Here is a 22934-nt window from a genome sequence, read left to right on the forward strand (position 1 = left end):
CAGTTAGTGTTTAATGCTAAACATGAGGAAAAATACTCCATATCATTAATTGTTCACAGAAGAGGGATGTCAGACGTGTGAAGCGCACTGATGTGAGGTTAATAGACTTTGGCAGTGCGACATTTGACCACGAACATCACAGTACAATTGTTTCAACACGGCATTATCGTGCACCAGAAGTTATTCTTGGTATGACACCATATTTGTTGCCTGTGTGTACTTAGCATTGTCACTGTCCCTGTGTTAGCCTTTTTTGAAACCCTTATGGCTAAGATTGAGATTTGTTTCAGAACTTGGCTGGGCACAACCATGTGATGTTTGGTCCATCGGGTGCATAATTTTCGAATTGTATCTGGGTATAACACTATTCCAGACACATGATAATAGGGAGCATTTAGCAATGATGGAACGAATTCTTGGTCCTATACCTTACAGGTGAGTACAGTAGAATAAGCACCAATTTTTTGTACAGTGGTGGTCCAGAGACCACAGCAAAACTTATTGGACTGCAGTTACTGTAAGTAGTGAAGGAGTCAAAAATGTACCAGTTCAGTTTTAATTGGCGTCTCATATTGAATCAAATTAATTCACGTGTGTTTTTAATCAGGCTTGATTTTTCCCGTCAAGTTGTTACTAACTTGTTACTGTGTCTGAATTGCAACATAGTTCTGCTGCTGCTATTGCCTATCCTTTAATTGATGTTAGCAACTACAAAATGAGTTTGTATTCAGTAGACCACAATATGTTCAGGAAAACTCAAAATTAACAAACCCGCTTTTAAGGAAATTCCACTTCTAACAAATATATCCGTTGATTCTGGCAAAACTACCATCAGGAGGAGGTTATTCTTCCCCACTTTCAACAGATCACAGTTTAACAAAAATTCTGCTTTTAAGAAATAAACATGAAACATCCTGAAAATTAAAATCCAGTTTTTAAGCAATTTCTAACGTGCACGAGGGAGGTTTCCTGATTTAAGTTTCACTTGGTTGTACACCGTGCTGTCATGGCAGTATATTGCAATTCATTCTTTCATTTGGCATGTATGTAGATTTGAATTCCATTTTAATGACATCAGAAAGTGATATCCACCTTGCCTACGGTCATATGATCAGAAGCTACAGTATCATTAAACACGAGCTATGAAGCATTGTCTTTGTTGTAGTCGAATTCACGAGTTTTATATTTCTGTGGAGTTAGGGCATGCAAACATAAAAAGCTTAAGATTGAGCAAAAGCTGACAATCATCTATGATGTTGAAGGCAGTCGTAACAAAAACAACTTACAGGCATAGCAAAGATGTAAGATTTTTCAGCCTTAATTTGCAGCGTTCTCAAATGTTCAAATGTGTGTGAAATCTTATGGGACTTAACTGCTAAGGTCATCAGTCCCTAAGCTTACACACTGCTTAACATAAATTACCCTAAGGACAAACATACACACCCATGCCCAAGGGAGGACTAGAACCTCCGCCGGGACCATCCGCACAGTCCATGACTCCAGTGCCTTAGACCGCTAGGTTAATCCCGCACGGCAGTATTCTCAAAAACTAGGAAGCGTTATTAAATTCCTAAGCTAGCAGTTCCTCTCGCTGCAAAAGAAAGAAAATCTGCCAGTCAGCATTATATGATGTGAAAACTACTCATTTAAAATTGTTTCAAGGAGTCACAAGTGACAGCATTCCTATAAGTGGGCCAGTTCTACAAGAGACAGCTCAGGAAATCGCCCTGATAATTGGTGTTAAACATTTCAGTGGGTCAGACGGATGGTTAGATTATTTTAAGAAATGCCACAATCATTTCAAAGTGGATATAGAAAATGTGAAGCCCTGGAAGATCACTACATTTCTGCAATTAATACAGGTTATGAGCCTAGAGACATTTTTAATGCAGATGCAACTTTTCAGTGACTGTGCAATTGCATGTAAATAGCAGTGGGAGTGAGAGTTTTTGCTACTGAAAATACGTAAATTTAAAACTATGGTATTTTTAAATGTTGGCACTTCTTGTACTTCAGATTACAACATGAATGCCTGGATGATATCGGAAATCTTTACAAGATGTTTCAGGCATGTAGATGCCAAAATGGGTGCTGCAGGTAGAAAAATATTACTTATGATTGACTGATGCCTTGTACATACCAAGGAAACGTCATTCCTGAGAAATAATAATGTTGTTTTTATCCACCGAACTGCACAAGTCGTCTGTAGCCTGAAGACCTGGACATAATAAAATTCATTAAAGCAAAATACAATGTTGAAGTTGTTAAGATATCAATTGCATTCCAAGAGGCGAAGGAATTGATGAAGCATAGCATTTTACAGGCCATGTGAATATTTATTGCTGCATGGAATAGTGTGATGCAGCAGACAATGTTAAATTGTTTAGCAAAGGCTGGTTGTGGTACATCATGTGACGAAGTTTTGATTTCCACACCTAAGAGGAATGTGAGGAGCCAGACATGTGAAATTCTAGCAAAGGAACACTGTGAAGTGGTCATGGCGATAATAATTACGAGGGAGAGGCCATTGCACCAATTTTGAGCTGCTGTACAAGGAAAATATAATTCGGTCCCCAGTGATGTGTTAAAAGGGAACTTTAGTGATCTAACAGATATATTATTCTTCGTCCTTTCCTTCTTTTATCCTCGATCTTCCATTCTATAATCAACTGTAGAAGTAAATGTTTGGTATTACATAAGATTTGTTCTAGGTATGCAGGTTTTCTTCTCATAAATGTTGCTAATATGAGTGTGGTTTCAAAAGTTCTTGGAACAGAATAGAAAGAAAGTACTTACGATTCCAGTGCCTTGATCCCATCTCAAAAATTAGTTTTCTTGTCTCGAAAATGTGTTTCCTCCTGGCCTACAAAATAGTTGTAAACTCTGGCTATCAATTCCGTGTCCACAAAAAAAAAAAAAAAAAAAAAAAAAAATTATATATAGAGCACTTTCGCGGGTGCACATTGTTTTGATGAAAGATGACTTTCTTCCTTGCTGATCTTATTTCACTTATTCTGTGTTGCAATTTGTCCAGGATATTAGCACACTATTCTCCAGTAATGGTTTGCCCAGTGGGGAGATAATCTACAAACAGAATCCCCATCGCATCCCAGAATGCTGATGCCATGACATTCCCCACGTAAGGAATTGTCTTTGCTTTCCTTTGTGGCAGACAATCAGCATGTTTCCACTGCTTTGACTGTTGTTTGGTCTCTGGGGTATAGTATTGCACCCAAGTTTCATCTGTGGTCACAAACCGGCACAAAAAATCTTATTTGTTTCTCCTAAAATGGACCAAACAGACCAAACGTTCTTCATATATGTCCATTCTCATGCGTTTTTGATCCAGTGTAGAGAGCCGCGGCACCCATCTTGCAGATAATTTTTTTATTCGTAATTCTTCAGTTAAAATGTGGTATACTTTTTCAGATGACATCTGGCGAGCGTGAGCAATTTCAAGCACTTTAAACAGCAGTCCTTTATCATTTTGTGCATTTTTGCAATGATTTCTGGAGTAGTGACACGTCTTGGCCAACCTCTGCGCAAATTATCATCTAAGCTCTCCCGACCATATTTAAATTCATTTGTGCACTTGGCAACAGTTGAATATGAAGGAGCAAAGTCCCCCCAGTGTATTCTGGAAATCGGCGTGTGTGTGTGTGTGTGTGTGTGTGTGTGTGTGTTTTTGTTTTTTTTTAATACAAAGTACTTAATCACTGCCCCCTTTCCACCTTCGCAAATCACTACGCGGGAACAACAGAGCCATGTCACTGCCTAGCTCTTTTCCGAGAGCACTGGCGTGTCACATGCTTACAGGCAGCAGCCAGTGAATATCACATGAACAATTCATTGCACCAGTGCCGACCTCTCGTGGCGATTCAGAGAACTTTTCAAACCACCCTAGTATTTATTGCTGTTTTTGCAATATTTCAGTGTTCATTATTCGTACTGTCATTGGTGTTACATGCATTCTGGGGTAAATCCATTTTTAAAGGTCTGGATCTTCCTTGCTGTTAGCATATTAGACATTCATTTCTCGGAACCATGTAGGAAGTACAGACTCGGAGATTTAGGTCGGGATTTGTACTTCTAAGAAGTTTTTGACTTTTGTGGATGCATTATGGGTGTTCTTAGTGTGACATTTTATCCCCATGCCTGATCTCCACTCTCCACAGAGCCAATTTCCAAGGTACTTAAACTTCATATCGACTGCTGTGTGGCTGTCAATTGCTGCACCATGTGGCTCTGCCGTGCCACTGCCAGCCTCATAGCAGTCAACGTGTTAAGGAGCCACTGAGTCTCAGTTTTTTGTTTGGAGAGGAGTCTGTCTTTTGTCTGGCATGTGAGACACGCAAAATGTGTCATTTTGGTCTCAATATTCAGAACCAGGTTACTGCTGTGATCTCCTGCTATGTTGATGTGTTTTTGAAGAATTATCAGCAATCCACACTGTGTCAGCAACATAGTGATTATTCTTGTTGAAGACCACATTAACCTTTACACATTTTCCATGCTTCTCCTTCTTTTACAAGAAGGTGCTTACTGGACAGTACTTCGAATACCAAGTGAACAACAGGAGTAACAGTACTCATCCTTGTTAGACTCCTCTACAAATATTTGCAAAGTACCCCTACTTTGCAAATATTTGTAGAGGAGTCCAACAAGGATGAGTACTGTTACTCCTGTTCTTATTATGAAATTTATCCTGTGTTGTCTGATTCCAGCACAAATTGTCTATACAGTAAGTGTCTGTCTCATCTTTATTCATTCTTTTGAGAGTGTCCACAAGTTTATTATGTTCTACCTTGCCAAAGGGAAGGCTTTCTCGTAACCAATAAAACAGGCCTACATTTTTATCTCAATCATTTCAGTTTTGGACTTGAACTTGTACTGCAACAGTTGTTTCTATTTGAGCTATGACACACTGTGATAAAGGGTAGACGTTGCTGTGAAATACTTTTCCCCCAATTACTGTTCCATTGTAGGATGGTACACTGGAAGAAAAATTAGCAGACTGTTAGTTGCCTAATATCAAGAGAATTTAGAACAGTTCAGTTAATTTCTGAAACAGAGGAACAATACTTTTTGAGAAGTGGTTATACAGCCAAGTGTGAGTAGGTCTCACGCACAGAGGGCCCGTAAAAACTTAATAATGTGTGTAGGTAGTTCATCTATCCCAAAAATTGATAATGTCTATCATTTTCACCTATTAGCCATAGTGATGCTGGCAAGTATGTCCTTGTATTTCAGAGACTGTCATCAAAATATGTGCAATACTTACTGAGACAAGGCTTGGACGTACAAAAAGAAGTTAGCAAGGGACTTCAGTTTATACATGTAGACATTGAAGATTAATAAAATATTTTTTTATATGCTTGCTAAAACATAAATGCAACTTACATTTTATGTTTGAATGCAGTAATACTTTCCTACAATGCTTTTAACAGATAACGAATGCAATTGAAGTTCGAATGGCAAAAGGATATTTTTATGTGGTTTAATTACAAATTAATAATTTTAGAGTTTCCTTCCTTTACTTGTAATATGAAACCTTGCTTCATGCCAAATTTCTTATCTCTGCGTCGACGGGAAGTATCCCATAGGCTTTGATAAGTGAGTTAGTGAGTGTCAAGTATGTCACATAAGTGGCTGTATCTTTTAATTGTGTTGGATATGAATGGGGGCTGTGGGCAACCTTTGGTGATCCTCAGGCCTCATTCACGTGCTTACTTAATATTATAAGCCACCTTGTCACACCAGGCAACAACAGTGCTATTCGCAGTGTTAATGTTTGTGCTGGGTTGCCACAGGTTCTGGAATTCAGGGAATTTCAAACGTTAGGGAATTTTGAAAAACAAAAAAAAAACTCTGGAAAAACCTCGTTTTTGTTTCAGAAGATGAAACTGTTTTACTGTGTTGTCATGCATCGTCACTGGCTGGGTGCAGCTGAGTATGTGCGCCGCTTCCTTACTCCCTCATTACTACTGCTTCTCTCCTTCCTACCACTCCTCTCAGCTTGCAGTCAGTGCTGCCACCACTTCTTGCCGCTAGCCTAGCACCTGCCGATTGCGAAGCAGGGAGGCAAGAGGAGTGGTTTGTTTGGATCTGATTCTGAGACTATATGCGGCAGCTGGAGATGGCTGTCACATGTGCAGGAGTTATCAGAGTGATTGTGTGAATGTTAGTGAGCTCTCATTTTCTGACAAAAGCTATGGCTGAAAATGTAGTTGTGTTTGTCTTTTCTATGTGCTCACCAATCCTCTTTATGATGCATTGCTACCGATCCTCATTATTATTGCTTGCCACTGTATTTGAACAAGTTATCTGTTGCATGATTGATCACTGTGGCCTCATTTCAACAAAATGTTGTTTGTGGTTCGTGAATAGCTCGCCACATGACTGGATTTCCACGCCGGGCCAAAACCTCGGGCTATTTTTTGTGGGTCTCTGTCAAGGATCAGGCCTGCCGATCTGAAGCCATTCGGTTCCCACTAATGTACAGGTGTACCCTGTCTGATATAGTCTCACCGATGTGCGTCTGTTTCTGAGTGGTGTAATCCAATTCAGGAGTGGGGTGCTCCTCAACAGGCAAACTGGGCGGCAGTTTCAGGGAGAGGGGGCAAATTTATATTCTTGAGGAAAAAACTTTGTTTCACAAAGCACCTAGCATCCAGCGCATGTCAGTCTATCGATTATTCATAAGGTTTTAAAACACACCCCTGCTGGTTTTTGGACATTTTTGAACACATTCTAAGTTGATTTCTGAAAGAATTATAAGTTGACTTTTGAATGCGTGCATAGTGTACATGATGTATCTGCCAGGGGAATCCTTGTCAGTCTCTTTCATGAGAAATTGGAGCGTACGAATGAAATATGAAACTATTTCCAAAAATAAAGCTTTTTGATTGTAGTAGGCCAAATAGGTATTTTGTATTGGTACTTCGTGAATTATATTGTCGTACTATAAAAATGATCATTATTGCCAAAACAGTCTCGTTTATTTTGCGTGTGTCACAATTGCTGCAATATTAGAAAGGCCTATTTTGTTTTTTCCGGCACACAGTGACAAAATAGGCATAATCAGATCAAGAAACCACACCAGTCTTGGGTATTATATGTATTAACAGCTTTTTCAGTATGAGACGACGACATTTAGATTTTTCTTGTGGCAAAACGTTTGACGAACTTTGATGAGGTAATAGTTCTTTCGCAGAAAGGAAAGCACGCCGTGTAAAGCTACAGCAAGATTAGCGAGAAAAATCGCTAGGACCTAAGGACTGAAGAAATGTGTACTGTCTTGCCTGTCTCTTGTCTTTACTGGTTTTAGGTATCCTACATTTAATTTTATGTCACACAGAAGAGAAAGTTATTAGGTAATAGGCAATAAAAGGACCAGATTTTCTGAAGAGTTCTTGTTCTCCCGGTTACAAATAATCCCATCCAGTATTAATTGCGTTTATTTTTTAGAGGGCAAGATGTCAAACCAGCCAACTGGGAGCAGGACAGGCACTACAGGACATTTTAATTGCCACTGGCATGAAATAGTTTGATGGCATGCATTGCAAAACGTACACATTTGAGTTCCACAGAGCACAATACAGTGACGTGCGGTATAAGAATGTTGTTTGAAGAGGCGTGGCACTGCACTTTGGCTTACTAAAGACCAAATAACATTTTACATTTCCTCGAAGATATATGTTTTATGTATCAGACTCTTCAGAAAGACGTGCGCGGAGCAGTCTGAGTTATAGTGGAGTGGGGTGGGGTGGGGGGTAGTCTCCACATGTCCCGTGTTTACATTTAATGATTTTTCTGTTTCCTCTTCGTTTACTGCTCTCACGTCAAATGAAAACAAGAAGGATTTCTGTGGCTGGGAGCTATCAAGTGAATTAAAATACATTCACATAATTATGGAAGGCTGAAATATGTCACTAGTTTAAGATTTTATTTTATTTCCTCCTTTCTGACAGTCTAGCATTAATCAATTGCCTTGCAGAACAATAAAGTTATTTTGTCGGTTTGCTATAGAAATTTGGCCTTTATTAAGATTTCCCCTGAGGCAGTACATTTATTTGAAACGAAGTGTTTTAATTCCACACTATTGGCTAGTTTTAACTGTTCGCTGCATTTCAAGTGCACGTTTTCATCTTCTAGCACGTATGACATTATGGCATAATAAAGAACCAAACATGAGATAATACAGTACTGGTACTCCAAGAACATTTACTTCCCGAAAACCATACCGAAAAGCTTAATATCAGGTCGAGGTCTACGTCATTGGGAATCTGGACATACAAATGTGCGCTTTAAGGCGAACTTTGCATTTTAGTATGGTTCACGAAATTCCGGCACTCTTGGAGTATCCTCTGATGTCTTGTTTATTTCATGACATAATGTAAGATCTGCTAATGTTTTCCATGTACGAACATACTGGTTTCCTACGTCACCGTACCTGCGCAAGTGCGGTGACGCCTCTTATCTGGCGCTCTCTGGCAACTGCTGAAATGAATCTATTTCTAACAGGTCGCGGGAAAATATTGCGAATTGTGGTTCGAAAAGCTTTATTTTCAAAGTAGATTGTCTTTTACGCAAGATGAACTATGTGCACGAATGTACGATGAATTTCTTAAATCACAAAGCGTTTGCTCTCATTTAAAAATCAACTCTTTGATGACGAGCCATGTAGAAGATTTTTGAGCCCAGAAGATCAGAGATTTATGTCGGTATTAAAAATTTTGCTGGCGTATTTGTATGATGTATCTTAAAGTGTAACATGCGCTAAACAGATAAACATTATAAGTGAAAGCTTAGCTTATCTTGTAGCTTATTAATCTTAGAGACAAATATTATATGCGAAAGCTTTGCTTTTCTTGTAGCAACACTATGTATAGTAACTTAAACCATTAACTTTTCTTGTTGGTGGAATTCGAATTCATACTTCCATAATCGAAAATTTGCAGTGTACATGTTGCCGCTTATCAAAGATCTTACCAAAACGTTTTTTCACCCGAGTTTTGTTTTCTATGCTGCTGTATAAAACCATATCTATTCAAAGGATTGATAAGTTTTACAGTTCTGACGGAAAGTATACTGTCATTTAACATGGGAAAAGTGTATTTTCACCTGGGAGATCCGGAAATAATTTTTTTCTTGTCCACGTATACACCCTGGTGGTGGTAAGAAGAAGAAAATTCAGTTGCTGGCAGTTTGTACACTACATACTCAAATATTTCTCAAAAGGAAAATCACAAAATACCTATAAAATGATGATATATCACAGTGGGTAGTATCTGACAACGAGAAATGTACTAGAACCGACATTTTATTGGTGGTCACCTAGAGTGCTGGTTTACACAATTCTTCCCCACCTTATACACTTTGTTCAAGAGGCCTACTTTTTTCTGAGTCTATTTCTGAAATTGTTAAACGAACTTTAAATCTGTCTTGCAACACCAAGGAAATGCATATTTTTGTATATATAGATATTTCCTCGTTGGCACTATTCTTTCTTGTACCATAGCCAGATTGTCAACTTACATCTTAACTTGCCCTTGAGATCTCAAAATTTGTCACGGAAGAATACTACAGCTTGTCTAGAAATCAGGGAATTTCATTTTGGGGAACTTGGGGCAACCCTGTTACGGGGTAATGTACCTATATCAACAGCATCCTGCTGTCGTTCAAATAGGCATTTTAGGGCTAGTTGGTAATTTTTATTTCATTATCACCTAGTGTTGACATTTCCTATCTATCAATGGGGAGCGAAGATATAGGGAGGAGAGAGAGAGCATTGAGCAAGTGGCAAAAATACTTCTCCCTACACCATCGCACAATAGTGAGCTGTTTCACGCATTTTCAAGATATGCATGAGCACATGGGCCATAACTTGGTGCTCAGACTGGAAACAAGTTTTAGTTTGCTGTTCAAATACAGAAGTGGTGAAATTACGTTACACATGCATGGAGTAAGTACAACTCGCTGGCATGTGTCACAAGCTGCTAACCTTAAGAGGCGAGCCAAGTGTTCATGGAAAAAATCTGAAAAAATATCCTGGACAGAGTACAGTGTGAGTGAGTGTGACTCTCTCTGCCTTGCACATACCTTTCTGCGGGCCAGATTGAAACCAGTTGCAGACCAGATCCAGGCCCGTGGGTCACCAGTTGCTCACCTGTGGCTTAGAACATTTAATGTCTTCCACTGCCAGGGGCCCATACACCTTATTGTGACTTAAATTTCAGCTTGATACGGCAGACTGTTACTGAGGAAAAGGGTTCTTAAGTCATACAGGCTGACAGACAACAAAGCAATCCTATAAGGCTTCCATTTTTACCAATTGCGGTACCTAACCCTAAAAACACTTTGCTTTGTACCGTTTGAACATTACAGTCTGTTACTTAGATATTACTTATAACCTAGTTACACATTTTTTCATAGCTAAATCCAGTATTTGTTAAACTGTGTTCATTAAATGACACAATATTTTAAAAATGAATGGGACTTGTTACTTAACACATTTTACTCAGTATTGCGCACAGAGGAATGTGATGGCATCATAAGTACAAATAACACACTTTAGTTATAAGCAAATAGGATTGAATTGCGTTTCTCATACATGTTCTATAGTTATTCATTACAGCTAGTAATATCGTGTTTTTAAATGTAATTACTGAAGTTTACTTTCTGTTACAGAATGGCACGGAAGACGAAGACGAAGTACTTCTATCATGGCAAATTAGACTGGGATGAAAAGAGTTCTGCTGGCCGCTACGTGAGGGAAAATTGCAAGCCTCTACATGTAAGTTACTGAAAATCTTTGATTTTAATCAATGTAGGTATTATAAGTAAATTCTTGGGTGAGGGTTGTCACTGCGCTAGTAATTTTTACTCTTTGTATTTGTAAGTTATTAGTGAATTATATATCTGTACTGAATTACAACCATTAAATGTTCATATCACATGATAGTGACAGTACCTGCAGTCTTCTTTCTCTTTTGCGATCTGAGAATGTTGACTGCCTTACAAACATGCAGCTTTACTTCATGCTGTCAATGGCATCTACTGGCTGCTTGGAAAACATTTCACTAGTGTTTTAGTATTAATGTTTATGTAATTTAACGCATACAAAAATTTTAAGTGGTGGTTCCCATATCCAATATTTCTCCTAATACAGTTTTCGAAGTAACTAATAATCTATTGCTCCAATATAGAATTTAAATTATATCTTCTGTCCTTTCCAATTAACATTAGTTACATAGTAGTCAGCCTAGATTTATATCCGTGCATTTTCTTGGAAATTGTTATATTATTTGAGATTGGCTAAATTTTGACAACTGAACAAAAATACCTCTCATTTCATTGACTTTTGTAATTTTCAGGAGGAATTAAATAATGGTACTTCTTATGATCGATTGTTGCAAATCAATGAATGTGGAAGTAATGCTAACTTGCAATATTTTTAGCGATACCAACACAGTGATGATGAGGATCATCGGCAGTTATTTGACTTGGTGTCTCGGATGCTGGAGTATGAACCCTCAGCACGCATCACGTTAGCTGAAGCAATGAGGCATCCATTCTTCGATAAAATTCCACCACATCAGAGGCTTGGCAGTGACAGGCGTGGTGGAGGCAGTGCATCTTCGGACCGGGACCGCGAGCGAAGCCACTCCCTCTCACGGTGAAGAGGCTAGCGCTGGGTGAGCGCCAACTCAGCGCTCTCTCTAGTTTCAATGCATTGCTTGCAGTAGCACATCATAAAAATAGTTAAAGATTAATCAGAAGTTTCTGAGGACCACACCTCAAATCATTTTGTGGTGACTAATAGTAAAGGAAATTGAACTAATACTGTATTGGGACAAGTCACTTTTAAGAAAGTATTATACTATATTATTTCCTGGATCCTATCCTGCAGTTTCGAAATATGAATTGAATTGGTATGTTTACATGGGCTATAAAAATGGCTGATTGCCAACTGACGTCCAGCTATGTTTGCAGCAGTACATTACTGGGTCAGAAGTATGTATATGGGCCACACTAATGCCACAAAATGGAAGAAATAAAAGATGGTGGGAGTGTGTGCAGCTGTCCTGCTTTTACATCACAAAAGGAATAAAGTTAGAAAGGAACAGAAAAACTATGATTCGTGGATGTGTTATTCTTTAAGTAAGCGTAATGCTTCAGAACCTTTTGCTCCTGAACTAATACTGCATACATGCCTTTTCTAGAATTTTACTACATGTCAAAATACGATTTTAAGTATCTCATAGAAACAGTTGGTCCAAGAACTGCTAAAACTGATACAAATATGAGTAGGTATACCAGCTAAAACAAGATTCGTGATCATCCTCAGTTTTTAGCTTCTGGTGATCAGAACAAAAGTTCACTGTACTACTTCAGAGTGCACTATTCAGCAGTAAGCCTTTGGTACCAGAAGTGTGCATGTGCAATTATTTGGTAGAACTGAAGAATTTATCCCCTATCGCTACCACCACCACCACCACCACCACCACCACCAGCAGCAGCAGCAGCAGCAGCAGCGGCGGCAGCACATGGAAACTTGTGACATAACACCAATTATCTTTTATCATAAATATAGGAAAACTTAATTCTCTTGCAACTGAAATTTATTCTTGAGTACCAGTAACGTTTCCCCTGTTCGTGTTGGGGAAACTTTAGTGGTCCTGTAGCACATACAAAATTATTAATTAGATATATTTTATGTGGTATTTGTGGCGATCTTTTTGCAGTTTGTTACAATCAATCTATATCTGTTTACAATTATATGTGTGTGTTTTTTAGTTACATTCATTTTAGTGTCCTGTTCATTCATGCATTTGTTGTCCTGTACTTGGTAAATGCGCATGATATAGCACATAAGGGACAACAAATGGCTGATGAAGGGGGCACAAAAATTAATGTGAGTAAAATACACGAACATATAATTGTAAATAGAAATAGGTAGATGCAAACAAACTGCAAAAGAAATCATTACAAATCTCTCACAAAAAAAATTGTATAATTAATAAAATGAAGATGCGTAATATGACTACATGGAACATGTCTGGCACTTTTTTAATAGATGATGGTTGCAAAAGGCGAAAGTTTTCTTATTTTGATGATAAAACATAATTGAAGTTATTAGCAACAGAAGAAAGTGGCTGCAAATATTAATGAAACACGATACAGTCTCACATTTGCCATAGATTCGAAGCCTTCGGAATTTTTTGTATGCTTCCCAAGTGTGGTACTGAGTTCATCAGTAACAGCTCACCAACTCTTCTTTTCCTATACGCAATCTTTATGTATATTACTTCTGACAAACCATAACTCTGGTCATAACGTAAGTTGCATTTGTGAAATTCATATTTCTCTTGTTTGTACATTTCTCCATTGTTGTGTACAACAACGAGAAAAAATGAAGTATTGTTTTTGTTCAGCATTGCATTGCAGCTCAGTGCTGTTGCAACCACATATTGTCATTAAATACGGCTTGTCTAAACACTCCTTTACATATCTTGTGACTGAATAATGAATATGTGAGGCTGTGAACAAAGAGGTGGGGCTAATCTGAGGAAACTAAATTAAAATCAAAATTGGTAATGTTTGTACAGAAATTTGATTTTCAGTATTGGTCTTTTTGAAAGAGAAGCTTGACATTTGTTCTGCATACAGTATGTTTCCAGTTTTCTGTTTTAATCAAACTTAAAGAATTACAAATTGAGAAATTTTATACAACTGGTGCTACTGCAAGCATTTTTAATGTATAGTTTTTATGTCGTAACCACTGCTGCATAAGCTAAGTTCTGTGTTAGTAGTAACAGTCGCCTGTGAAACTGTCGTGATTTATACAATTTGAATTCTCTCTCTTGTGTTTGCTATGAGCTTGAGGATTTTTAGAGTAGACAATAGGTCACACACTTGCAGAAAAAACATAAAATTGCATCCATTAAGTTTCTATATAGCTTACATTACGGGATGAGGCATATAAGCTGTGAGTCTCCCACATTTTCTGAACCATTGAAATGTCAACAATAGACACTGGCAGATTTAAAGGGGGGGGGGGGGGGTGTCAGTGGTATGTGTCTACACACAAATGGTTATTAGCAAAAATAAAATATTGCCTGTTGGTATACGGCATTCATGACACATGCATTTTGCACATATGTATTTGCAACTGTGGTTGGTAGAAGGTTGTAGTAGAGGTACAGCTATTCAGATTCGGTATAATTTAAACAAACAAGGTTGGCAATCTATTACTTGTGGGATGAACTTGAAAAATGTGACCACTTCATCAGTTGTTTGTAAGCATAAATTATTTTGTTTGATTCCCGCTATGCATTAAGCTGGAGATGATACGAGTGGGTCTAAACGACAAAACTTCATTAGGGTGTTTTTTTTACACCTAAAGGTAATAGTGAAATTAATGTTAGAGAAGGGCATCATTTCCAGCAATTGTGGGTTCAGCTTCTGTTAGTAGTTCCTCTGTAAGTAATGTGAGTGGTTTATTTGATGACAAGACTGTTATACATGAAAATGATGATTATCATTTAGTGAACAGACGTTAAAATCTGACTGACTAATTAATATTTCAGTGGTTGAAGTGTTGTTTTCGTACTTCCTGCCAAATTTTGCTTCCTGCAAGTAGCAGATGGTAATAGAATGTGATCATTCCAGAGAAAATGGCTAGAAGAAAATGTTTGAATGGCCTCTAATAACAAAAGTGGTGGATTTTGTAAAGCTTGCATTCTGTTTGCTAGGGCAGGAGGAGGCAGAATCGGTATGAAATCAGGAAGACTATTGAATGGACCACTGAAAATGGATAAGAAAGGAACTATAGACAGTGACTGGGAGGAAGAGTATTGTAAGAGAAATGTGGTTGCCTGGCAGAACTATCTGCATGTGATTGAAGAGGTCAACGGATGTCTTAACAATAATGGATTAGGTTAGAAGGAGAAAAGTTAACAAAAACAGAAAAAACTAATACTAATTATAAAGGCAATAATATAACTTGAAGCCCAGACTATATGCTTGTGGGGGTGTAGAGATGATAGATGATTGGTTGGTGAAGACAGACAGGAGATAAACAGTGAATCATTGAAATTTTAATTCCGAGGAAAACTCTCACTTTACAGTACTTTCGAATGGATGCAGGCGATGAAATATTAACAAAACACATGTATATGGTCTCAAAAAATCCATTTATATCAGTAAGACAACACAAAATAATTTAATAGATTGCTGTGCTGATGTTATTGCTGGAGTAGTGGTAGATTCCTTCAAGAGATTCAAATTTTTGTCATAATAGCAGACGGAGAAACCCGATGTAAGCTTCTCTGAACCATTATCACTGTGCATGCGGTTCTTTAATGTTGAGAGTAGTATTGTAAGAGAATAATTTCTAAAATGCATTGACATTAATGACCTTGGTAAGTGACAATCTATCAAATGCCATCCTTCAGGAGATTGAATCAAATAGTATTGTTGTAGCTTATTTCTGAGGACAATCCTATGATAGAGTAGCAAATGAGTGATGAATTTAAAGGAGTTCGAGCAATTATATCACAGGAAAGTTATTAACAATTTACAGTCACTGTGCTAGTCATCGGCTCAAATATCTACCAGTGGAAAAGATTCACACAGTAAAGAAACTGTGTGAAACACATCAGTTAGAGGCGCATGATGCTGTCCTTCATTTTCGAGACCTATTTCCTAGCCTAACTATTGCACTGCAACAACTGCATCTTGAGAATTTATTGCAAGTTTGTGTGCTTGCGTGTAACAGATTCAAAGAACTTCAGCAGGACAATATTTCACACTTCCATCGTATCTTTAAGGTACCAGAACAAATTGCTGAGAAATTTGGCACAGACATAAAAACTCCGTACTACAGAAGAATCAAACAAATGCCCCAGCTGATTACTTTAGAGTGACAGTCTGGATTCCTTTCCTAGATTTTGTGTGTAATGAAGTTGCCTGTATTACCCCAAAGCACATCTTGAGGCTATTTGGTCATTTAAAGACGCCAATACCAAAACACAGTTCTGATGGGACCACTGGGAAGTGCTGAGTGCTGAAATATAGAAAAATGATTTCTCACGTTCGCAGTTTTTGAAGGGGAACTGATAATCTGGAATCAGTTGTAGAAAAGACAAGACCACAAGCCAGCATCTCCAGCAGAAGCTCATAAAACTTCATCTTGCGTGCCAAACACCGCAGTCCTTATTCAGCTCCTATGAGTTCTGCCTGTCACTACTAGCACAGGAGAAAGATTATTTTCTGCACTGCAACACTTGAAAACTTACCTTCTTAGCACCGTGGCAGAAAGTGGAATGAATGGCTTACCATTGATGCACATCAATAGGAACATAAAATTTACAGCAGAAGTGCTAGAAGTCTCCTATCGAAAGTTTAAGAGAAGACTGAAATTGCAGTATTTTTCAGTGTTTATATTATCTTTCATCTGTAATATGTACTTTTAACTTACTTCACTGTAATTAAACTAGTAAAATTTGAATAAAACGAAGTTGATTTAAATTTGTTACATACAAAGACCACCTTGGCTCAAACGTATAGATTCCGTAGCATAGACAGACACTGTGCCTAGCTGTGACATGGATATGTTCCCTGCCCATAAAAATAATATAAATACACCCTTGACAAGAGACCTAACAAGTATTAATGCAAAGTAGTCAGTATTTTACTGAGCTAGTGTTTCGCTGTTTGTAACCTTTTCTGAAGGTGTGTGGAAGAGTCCATGAAATACGAACTAAAAGAATCTGAACTTTTTGTGAAAACGGGCAGCAAGTGCTGCATATGAACCCATTGTTACTTTATTTTTGTGTTTGGATTGGTATAATTTTTCTGTGCTCAGCTCTACCATATTATTATATTGATTTTTGGGTGATAACACGAATGCAGTTCAGGTACATTACACACTTAGCAAACAGTGGATGGAATAACAGCAATATTATGAATAGAATAAATTGCTCCTTACCACACAGGAGGCCTCAAATTGCAGACACACTCGATGAAAAGACCACTAAATATTTAAGCTTTTGGTCAAAAGGGCATTGTCAGTAATGGTGTGCACTCGCCGGTACATGGTTTGGATGAAAAGTAGAGGCCCTTTTTCATACCAGACTTTCAGATGTTCACCATATTACATGGCCACAAGATAATTGCCCCACATCTCGATAACTTTCCCCACAAATGGAAGGTGTCGCACACCATTAGCATGCCATTTCTGTGTGTGCCTCGCAAGGACTGCCACGGATGAATTCTTCTCTTGTGTATCGCTGTCTGTTTCTCATTTTGATGAACAGCTCGTAATCATGCACACTCATTTGGGATAAATACAGTGTATGTTCAGTATCTCCCACCCTCACGTACACAGGAGCTCATGCATATGGTTTTCCATGTTGTATGGTGCATTCTCCTGAAGGTTGATGGGTGCAGTGCCAGGTGCTGTCTTTCTTTTCAGTGTGGGTCGAAGTTGATGTATTAAGACATTGAAGTATTAGCTTGAAGGGTCGTCTGCCTCTGTGCTACAGCATTATATAGGATTAACCCATGGATATCAAAAGCCACAATAACCATGCCTTTGGTACCATCTAGTTTATGGCGCACACATCATGTGGATGAGGAGGAGTAGGGCATTTTTATGCATTGGCCTGATCTTGAATGATTTTCCTGCCATCCTGAAACACTTTCACCTTTCTCGTCGCCGTACAATATGACAGTACTCCATGATTGCATGCCTCGTGCAGTCTGCAGAAATGTGCACTCCGACCGTGTGTTATTTCAGTCGTGACCCACACACACTCATGTTTCCTAAACAAGCTGTAGGGTGCTTGAACTGGCCTCCTCCTCAACTGCACACACTGCAACTGACTCCAACACAGCTGTCACTGCTCACTACATTATTTTAAGTGACCTTCGGCTGTCACCTGTGGACAGTGTGCATGACATTGGACATATGTTCTTCGTGTTACGGCAGTGTTGCCACTACTTTTTATCCGATGCTGGTAATCAGAAACTTGATGCCTACTGTATCTTCTAGTTGCATTGCAGAGGGGAGACGGAAAAATGAAGGGTAATAAAGCCATCTCAGATGTGTCTCTGTGTCACTGTATGCAAAGTGCTAGGTGGAAAACAAATTTTTAAAGCTGTTAAAAATGTCACCATACACACTGACTTTGTAGACAATTACAGTATGGTACATTATAGATATTTTTAAGTACTGAAGGGCTTTTAAGATAAAATTTTTATAATTCAGAGTGCAAAGAGTTTGGCTGATGGTTTGGCGTAGATAGCATATGCAAAGTGATTCATTAAGTAATTAGGATGGTATTACACTATCTTATTTCTTTGTCAAAGTTGATATGTCAAATATTTATGTCTAAGAAATATGATGATGTAATAGGGAACTTCTTCAAATCCCTCCTGCCGTCAAATAAATATGATTAAATCTAGGGATTCGCAGTAGACTTGATCATAAAAGTCACTTGTCTTCTGTTAACTGCATTGTGAAACGTTACCCCTTGGAGCGCTAGCATCGCTGCGTATTTGTAAACATTGCTGTGAAGTGTAATTCGTCCGTCCCGTCAACTACAAAATTAATAGAAATGTATGAAGCTGATGAGGCACTTTACAACGTAAGGCTCTGTGAGTACAAAAATAGATTAAGAAGACTGGAGAGCTACAAAAAAAAAATTGTGGAGGTCATTTGCCTTAAGATATGGCCCACCACTGATGATACAAAAAAGAAAATTAATGTCCTCCGGCAAAGCTATTCTCACGAGAAAGCAATGCAGTGTTGCCTGCTGAAGACAATTAAAACACTATATGTTCCGGCATGTCCTCTGGAGTTGTTTCATCGTGATAGACAATGTCTTTAATGCATCCCCAAAGGAAAAAATTCCAGAGAATTTAAATCGGGAGACCTTGCAGGCCAAGTAACTGTTCCTCCTCGACCATTCCATCTTACTTGAAACCTTCGGTTCAGAACGCGACGTACACACAATGCATTATGTGCTGGACATCCATCGTATTGGTACCACAAACGCATAGTGGTTCTTAGTGGTACTTAATCCAGAAAAGGAGAGAGAATTTGTCTGAGGAAGTTGGCATATGCTGTGCCATTTAAACTACCATTGATGATGAAATAAGGGCCAATAATTGTAATACCAAGCATCCCACATCAGACGTTAACCCGCCATTGACACTGATGTTCCACCTGTCCAAGCCATCGTGGGTTGTTGCTGGACCAATAATGCATGTTCCTTGTGTTTACCTGTCCCTTATTTGAGAAGGAACATTCGTTGGTAAATTGAACATCGGAGAAGTAGTTCGGGTTGGCAAAGATTTGCAGCTGTGCCCACTGACAGAACTGTACAGGATTCTAGAAATTGTTCCCATCCATTTCTTAATGTAGGTGTACATGGCAAGGATGGAACCGTTGACATGTAAGAATACGATGTACACTGGTTTTGGGAATGCCAATCTCGTGTTCAAACTGTTGTGTGCTAACATGTGGATTCACAGCAACAGAAGCGAAAACAGTAACTTCGACAGCTTTGTCTGCGCGAGTGCTAAGACTATTGCATTGTCGTGGGTTGAAACTACCAATTTCCTGCAGCATCGCAACAAGACGAGAAAACATAAGTATGGAAAGTGGGTTCTTGTCAGGTTATCGCTCTCCGTACAGTCCCGGTGCCTGCGTATCATTTCACCTACCTTCAACAAAAAAAAAAAAAGTCGATCCAGTTTCTAGGAGGAACAGCCTTAACTGTATGCCTACTCTACAAAACAATATTTAAATGGACAAAACTACTGTACTAAATGTACCTGTACATAAGAAATTGCGATTACTGTTCTGCTGACTTACAGTCCCCATAGACGAGTAACATTTATACCTTCTCTTCATTGGTGTACATTATACTCGCACAACTCTTCAACTGACGATGGTTGACGGAATGACGGGTGTGCATTCTACTTAAGTTTACATTTGCCATCTGTCAACGTCAGCACTTGAATGTGATCCATTACCCCCTAGTACCTGCTCTAAGTGCTGGGAGCGTCAACGTCAGTGTTGTGTTATGTAATTAATAATGTTGTGTTTCGATGAATGGTACACTGTGATAGGTTTTTGAATAGGTCTTTAGGAGAGGAAATGGATTACCGAATATAAAATATAGGGTGCCATTTAAAAGTCATACCGCTATACATATCTTTGTAATTTAAAAAAAAACCACAGTGCTACAACGAAGGCAATCACGCTGATCGATGTCCACTGATGGCTAAAAAGCATTTGCTTGAAGCATTTTGTAATTTGCATAGGGACAAACAGTTATTTAGGGTGGTCAAGATAAGGACACCCTGCGCGCGTGCGTGTGTGTGTGTGCGTGTGTGCGTGCGTGCGTGTGTGTGTGTGTGTGTGTTATTGCACATAAAAGTGCTTTGAACATTTATTTTACTTTCAGATGTTGGTCCTTTAGTGCTTTATAAATTGCTTCAGGCATTTCAGGTATTATTTTAGTTAATGTACACTGTGGTATTAGAGTGCTGTACTGTAAGCAAGGGTAACTCTGCTGTAGCAATAAATCAAAATGTTACTGTGAGTCTGTCTTCAGCAGATATAGCAGTTCTTTAGTGAGTATTGTGCTTTGTGGTATGATGACACTTCACTGAGCAAATAATGAAATGAATGCTCATCCATTCTTAAGTAATTTGTGTACAATTTATGTCCTCTGCTAAAAGCTCATGTAGCAAATTTTGTTGACTGCTTTTATCGTTTCATTGTAAGGCTCACGGCTTCGTTAGGTACATTTCTTATCCCCCCCTGCACTTCTCTTCCAAATGCACACACAGTGCAGTTGTAGTACATGCAACTGCTGCGCATAATAACATGTTGTTGTCAGCCATCTTGAGCTTCGACGAAAAATATGGTAACACCCCTTTTTAGCACCACGTCAAATATCTTTGCCAAACAAATTTGACAAATATTTGATCAAATCTTTGTCAAAGAAATATGATAGTGTAATATCAGCTTTACACCATAGTAATTTTAAGTAAACACATCCTCATCCAGAACTGCTCTCTTCTGTTCTTTGTTATGGCTTATGCATTGAAACACTTACAGCTTTTCTGGTACATTGCTGAAAACATAAGTTGGCAGCAAAATATTAGATGGAAGACATTTTCAAATACACACACACACACACACACACACACACACACACACCTTCACTGCTTTGAATGAATGACTGACATTATAATAAAATCTGGTAGCAGTTGTGTAGCATATCCGTAATATAGTTTTGCCACACTAAACATTTAATGGAAAACCTAGGAGTTTTGTGCTGCTGTCCTCAAATTGTTTACATGATCCAGCATTCTGAAATTTTTAAACTGAGTTGTGTCTCATGGAGTGACAATATTTATGTTTAATGTGCACAGGTATGGGAGTCCGCGATCTGGAACTCATTGTACGAGTCGCAGTCGGGGAAGTTCACCTGGTGTAGCAACATCGAGGTGTGCATACGGTGATTCGGACAATTGAGTCAGACATCCAGCTGCCATTGTCTCCTTATTTTGACTTTGGACAGCTGCATTGTTCCTGAAAAGAAGTGACTTACTGCAAAAGAAGTGCTTCAGGTTCCCTGGAAGTGAATTTTTCACTGTAATGTAGTGCCTGATAGGGACACTTTCCATGTCGCCCATTATTGTATATCTGTACATACGTGTGTGTGTGTGTGTGTGTGTGTGTGTGTGTGCGTGCGCCAGAGGGCTGATACAAATGTCTTAGTAAAAGGACTGCTAAAACGTTAAGGACTTTTTATGTAAAGTGTGTTTTACATGTTTAATTCATATTCATTTGCTTCATTGATAGCAGTATTGTAAAGATCATTTGCCTCAAACTGTGAATATTTGTAAAATTTCGAAGTTATCTTCATATTATAAAAGAAAGAAAATCCCATTTTCATGATGGATCAATATAAGTAATAAATAATTTATATTTTTCAGACTTGGAGCAGTATTTTTTTAGTGTAATGTTTTTTGTCCAGTTTTCTAAAATTGTCTCAGATTATTTAGTTTATTGCAGATCACTTTCTTTTTTACTGGAGCATTAAGCATTTATTGTCATGGTCTGTGTCCACCTCATTGTTGTAGATTGAATACTTTTACATGTGAAAATTTACTATGGCAGTAAGAAAGTAAATTAGTAATTAGAAATGAATATTCACTTGTAATATTCATATAATGTTACAAACATCTAAGAACCATATGTGGTTGTAATGTCGTTTCGAGATCCGATATGCTTGGGATTATATCAATCATTATTATTTGTACACAATTCTCTTAGTAAGAGGCCTTCATATGTAATGAAAAAACTTCCAGTACTCGTTGTACCAAATATCCAAGCCCACATTTGGAATTTGGTCATATGTAAATAGGAATAAAAGATAGTGTCATTAAAGGCTACCTTTTGTTCGATGTTCCTTTTTCTTCAGAAGAGATGTAAATCAATGGTGGCATTTCCATTTCTCAAGATTCTGCTTGATGTGATCAATCACCCAAACATGAAATACAGACTTATAGATTATAAAATTAATAAGAGTACTTCAGTTTCTAACAAGGGGAGGTCACGTTGTTTGGATCACAGATTTACTTCAAACTTTGTGCACCTTTAGTAGACCATTAAAATAACATAATGTAAAAAGTAGTAAGATGCACTATTCTGGCTATTTTGAGAAAATCACAAGAGAAGTTTTATGCGTACGTTATATAATTTACGTTTCTATGGCTAGGTGCCAGATGATATAGTTCATAGTGGTCACGGGGGCAGTGTTCAAGCAATGTAAGACTGTATGAGGCAACAGTTCAACTCCCGCTCAACCATAGTTTTTAATCTGTAATTTTAACATCACTGGTAA

General features: G+C 38.2%; 1 protein-coding gene across 4 annotated transcripts in view; it reads left to right on the forward strand.

Moving 5' to 3' along the window:
* Positions 1 to 22494, forward strand: part of LOC126171670 (dual specificity protein kinase CLK2) — a 31492-nt gene extending 8998 nt beyond the window's left edge. For 2 of the 4 annotated variants that reach the window (XM_049920817.1, XM_049920818.1), the window contains 5 exons: positions 60 to 189; positions 291 to 435; positions 10690 to 10795; positions 11460 to 11677; positions 21457 to 22494. In XM_049920817.1, the coding sequence (XP_049776774.1) occupies positions 60 to 189; positions 291 to 435; positions 10690 to 10795; positions 11460 to 11677; positions 21457 to 21559 (702 nt within the window). In that variant the 3' untranslated portion in view covers positions 21560 to 22494. Of the gene's footprint in view, positions 1 to 59; positions 190 to 290; positions 436 to 10689; positions 10796 to 11459; positions 11697 to 21456 lie in introns of all 4 variants that reach the window. The other 2 variants (XM_049920819.1, XM_049920820.1) reach the window with 1 other exon arrangement.
* Positions 22495 to 22934: the final 440 nt, after the last annotated feature.

This window comes from Schistocerca cancellata, chromosome 1 (assembly GCF_023864275.1).
Source record: "Schistocerca cancellata isolate TAMUIC-IGC-003103 chromosome 1, iqSchCanc2.1, whole genome shotgun sequence".
Classification (NCBI taxonomy): Eukaryota; Metazoa; Arthropoda; class Insecta; order Orthoptera; family Acrididae; genus Schistocerca; species Schistocerca cancellata.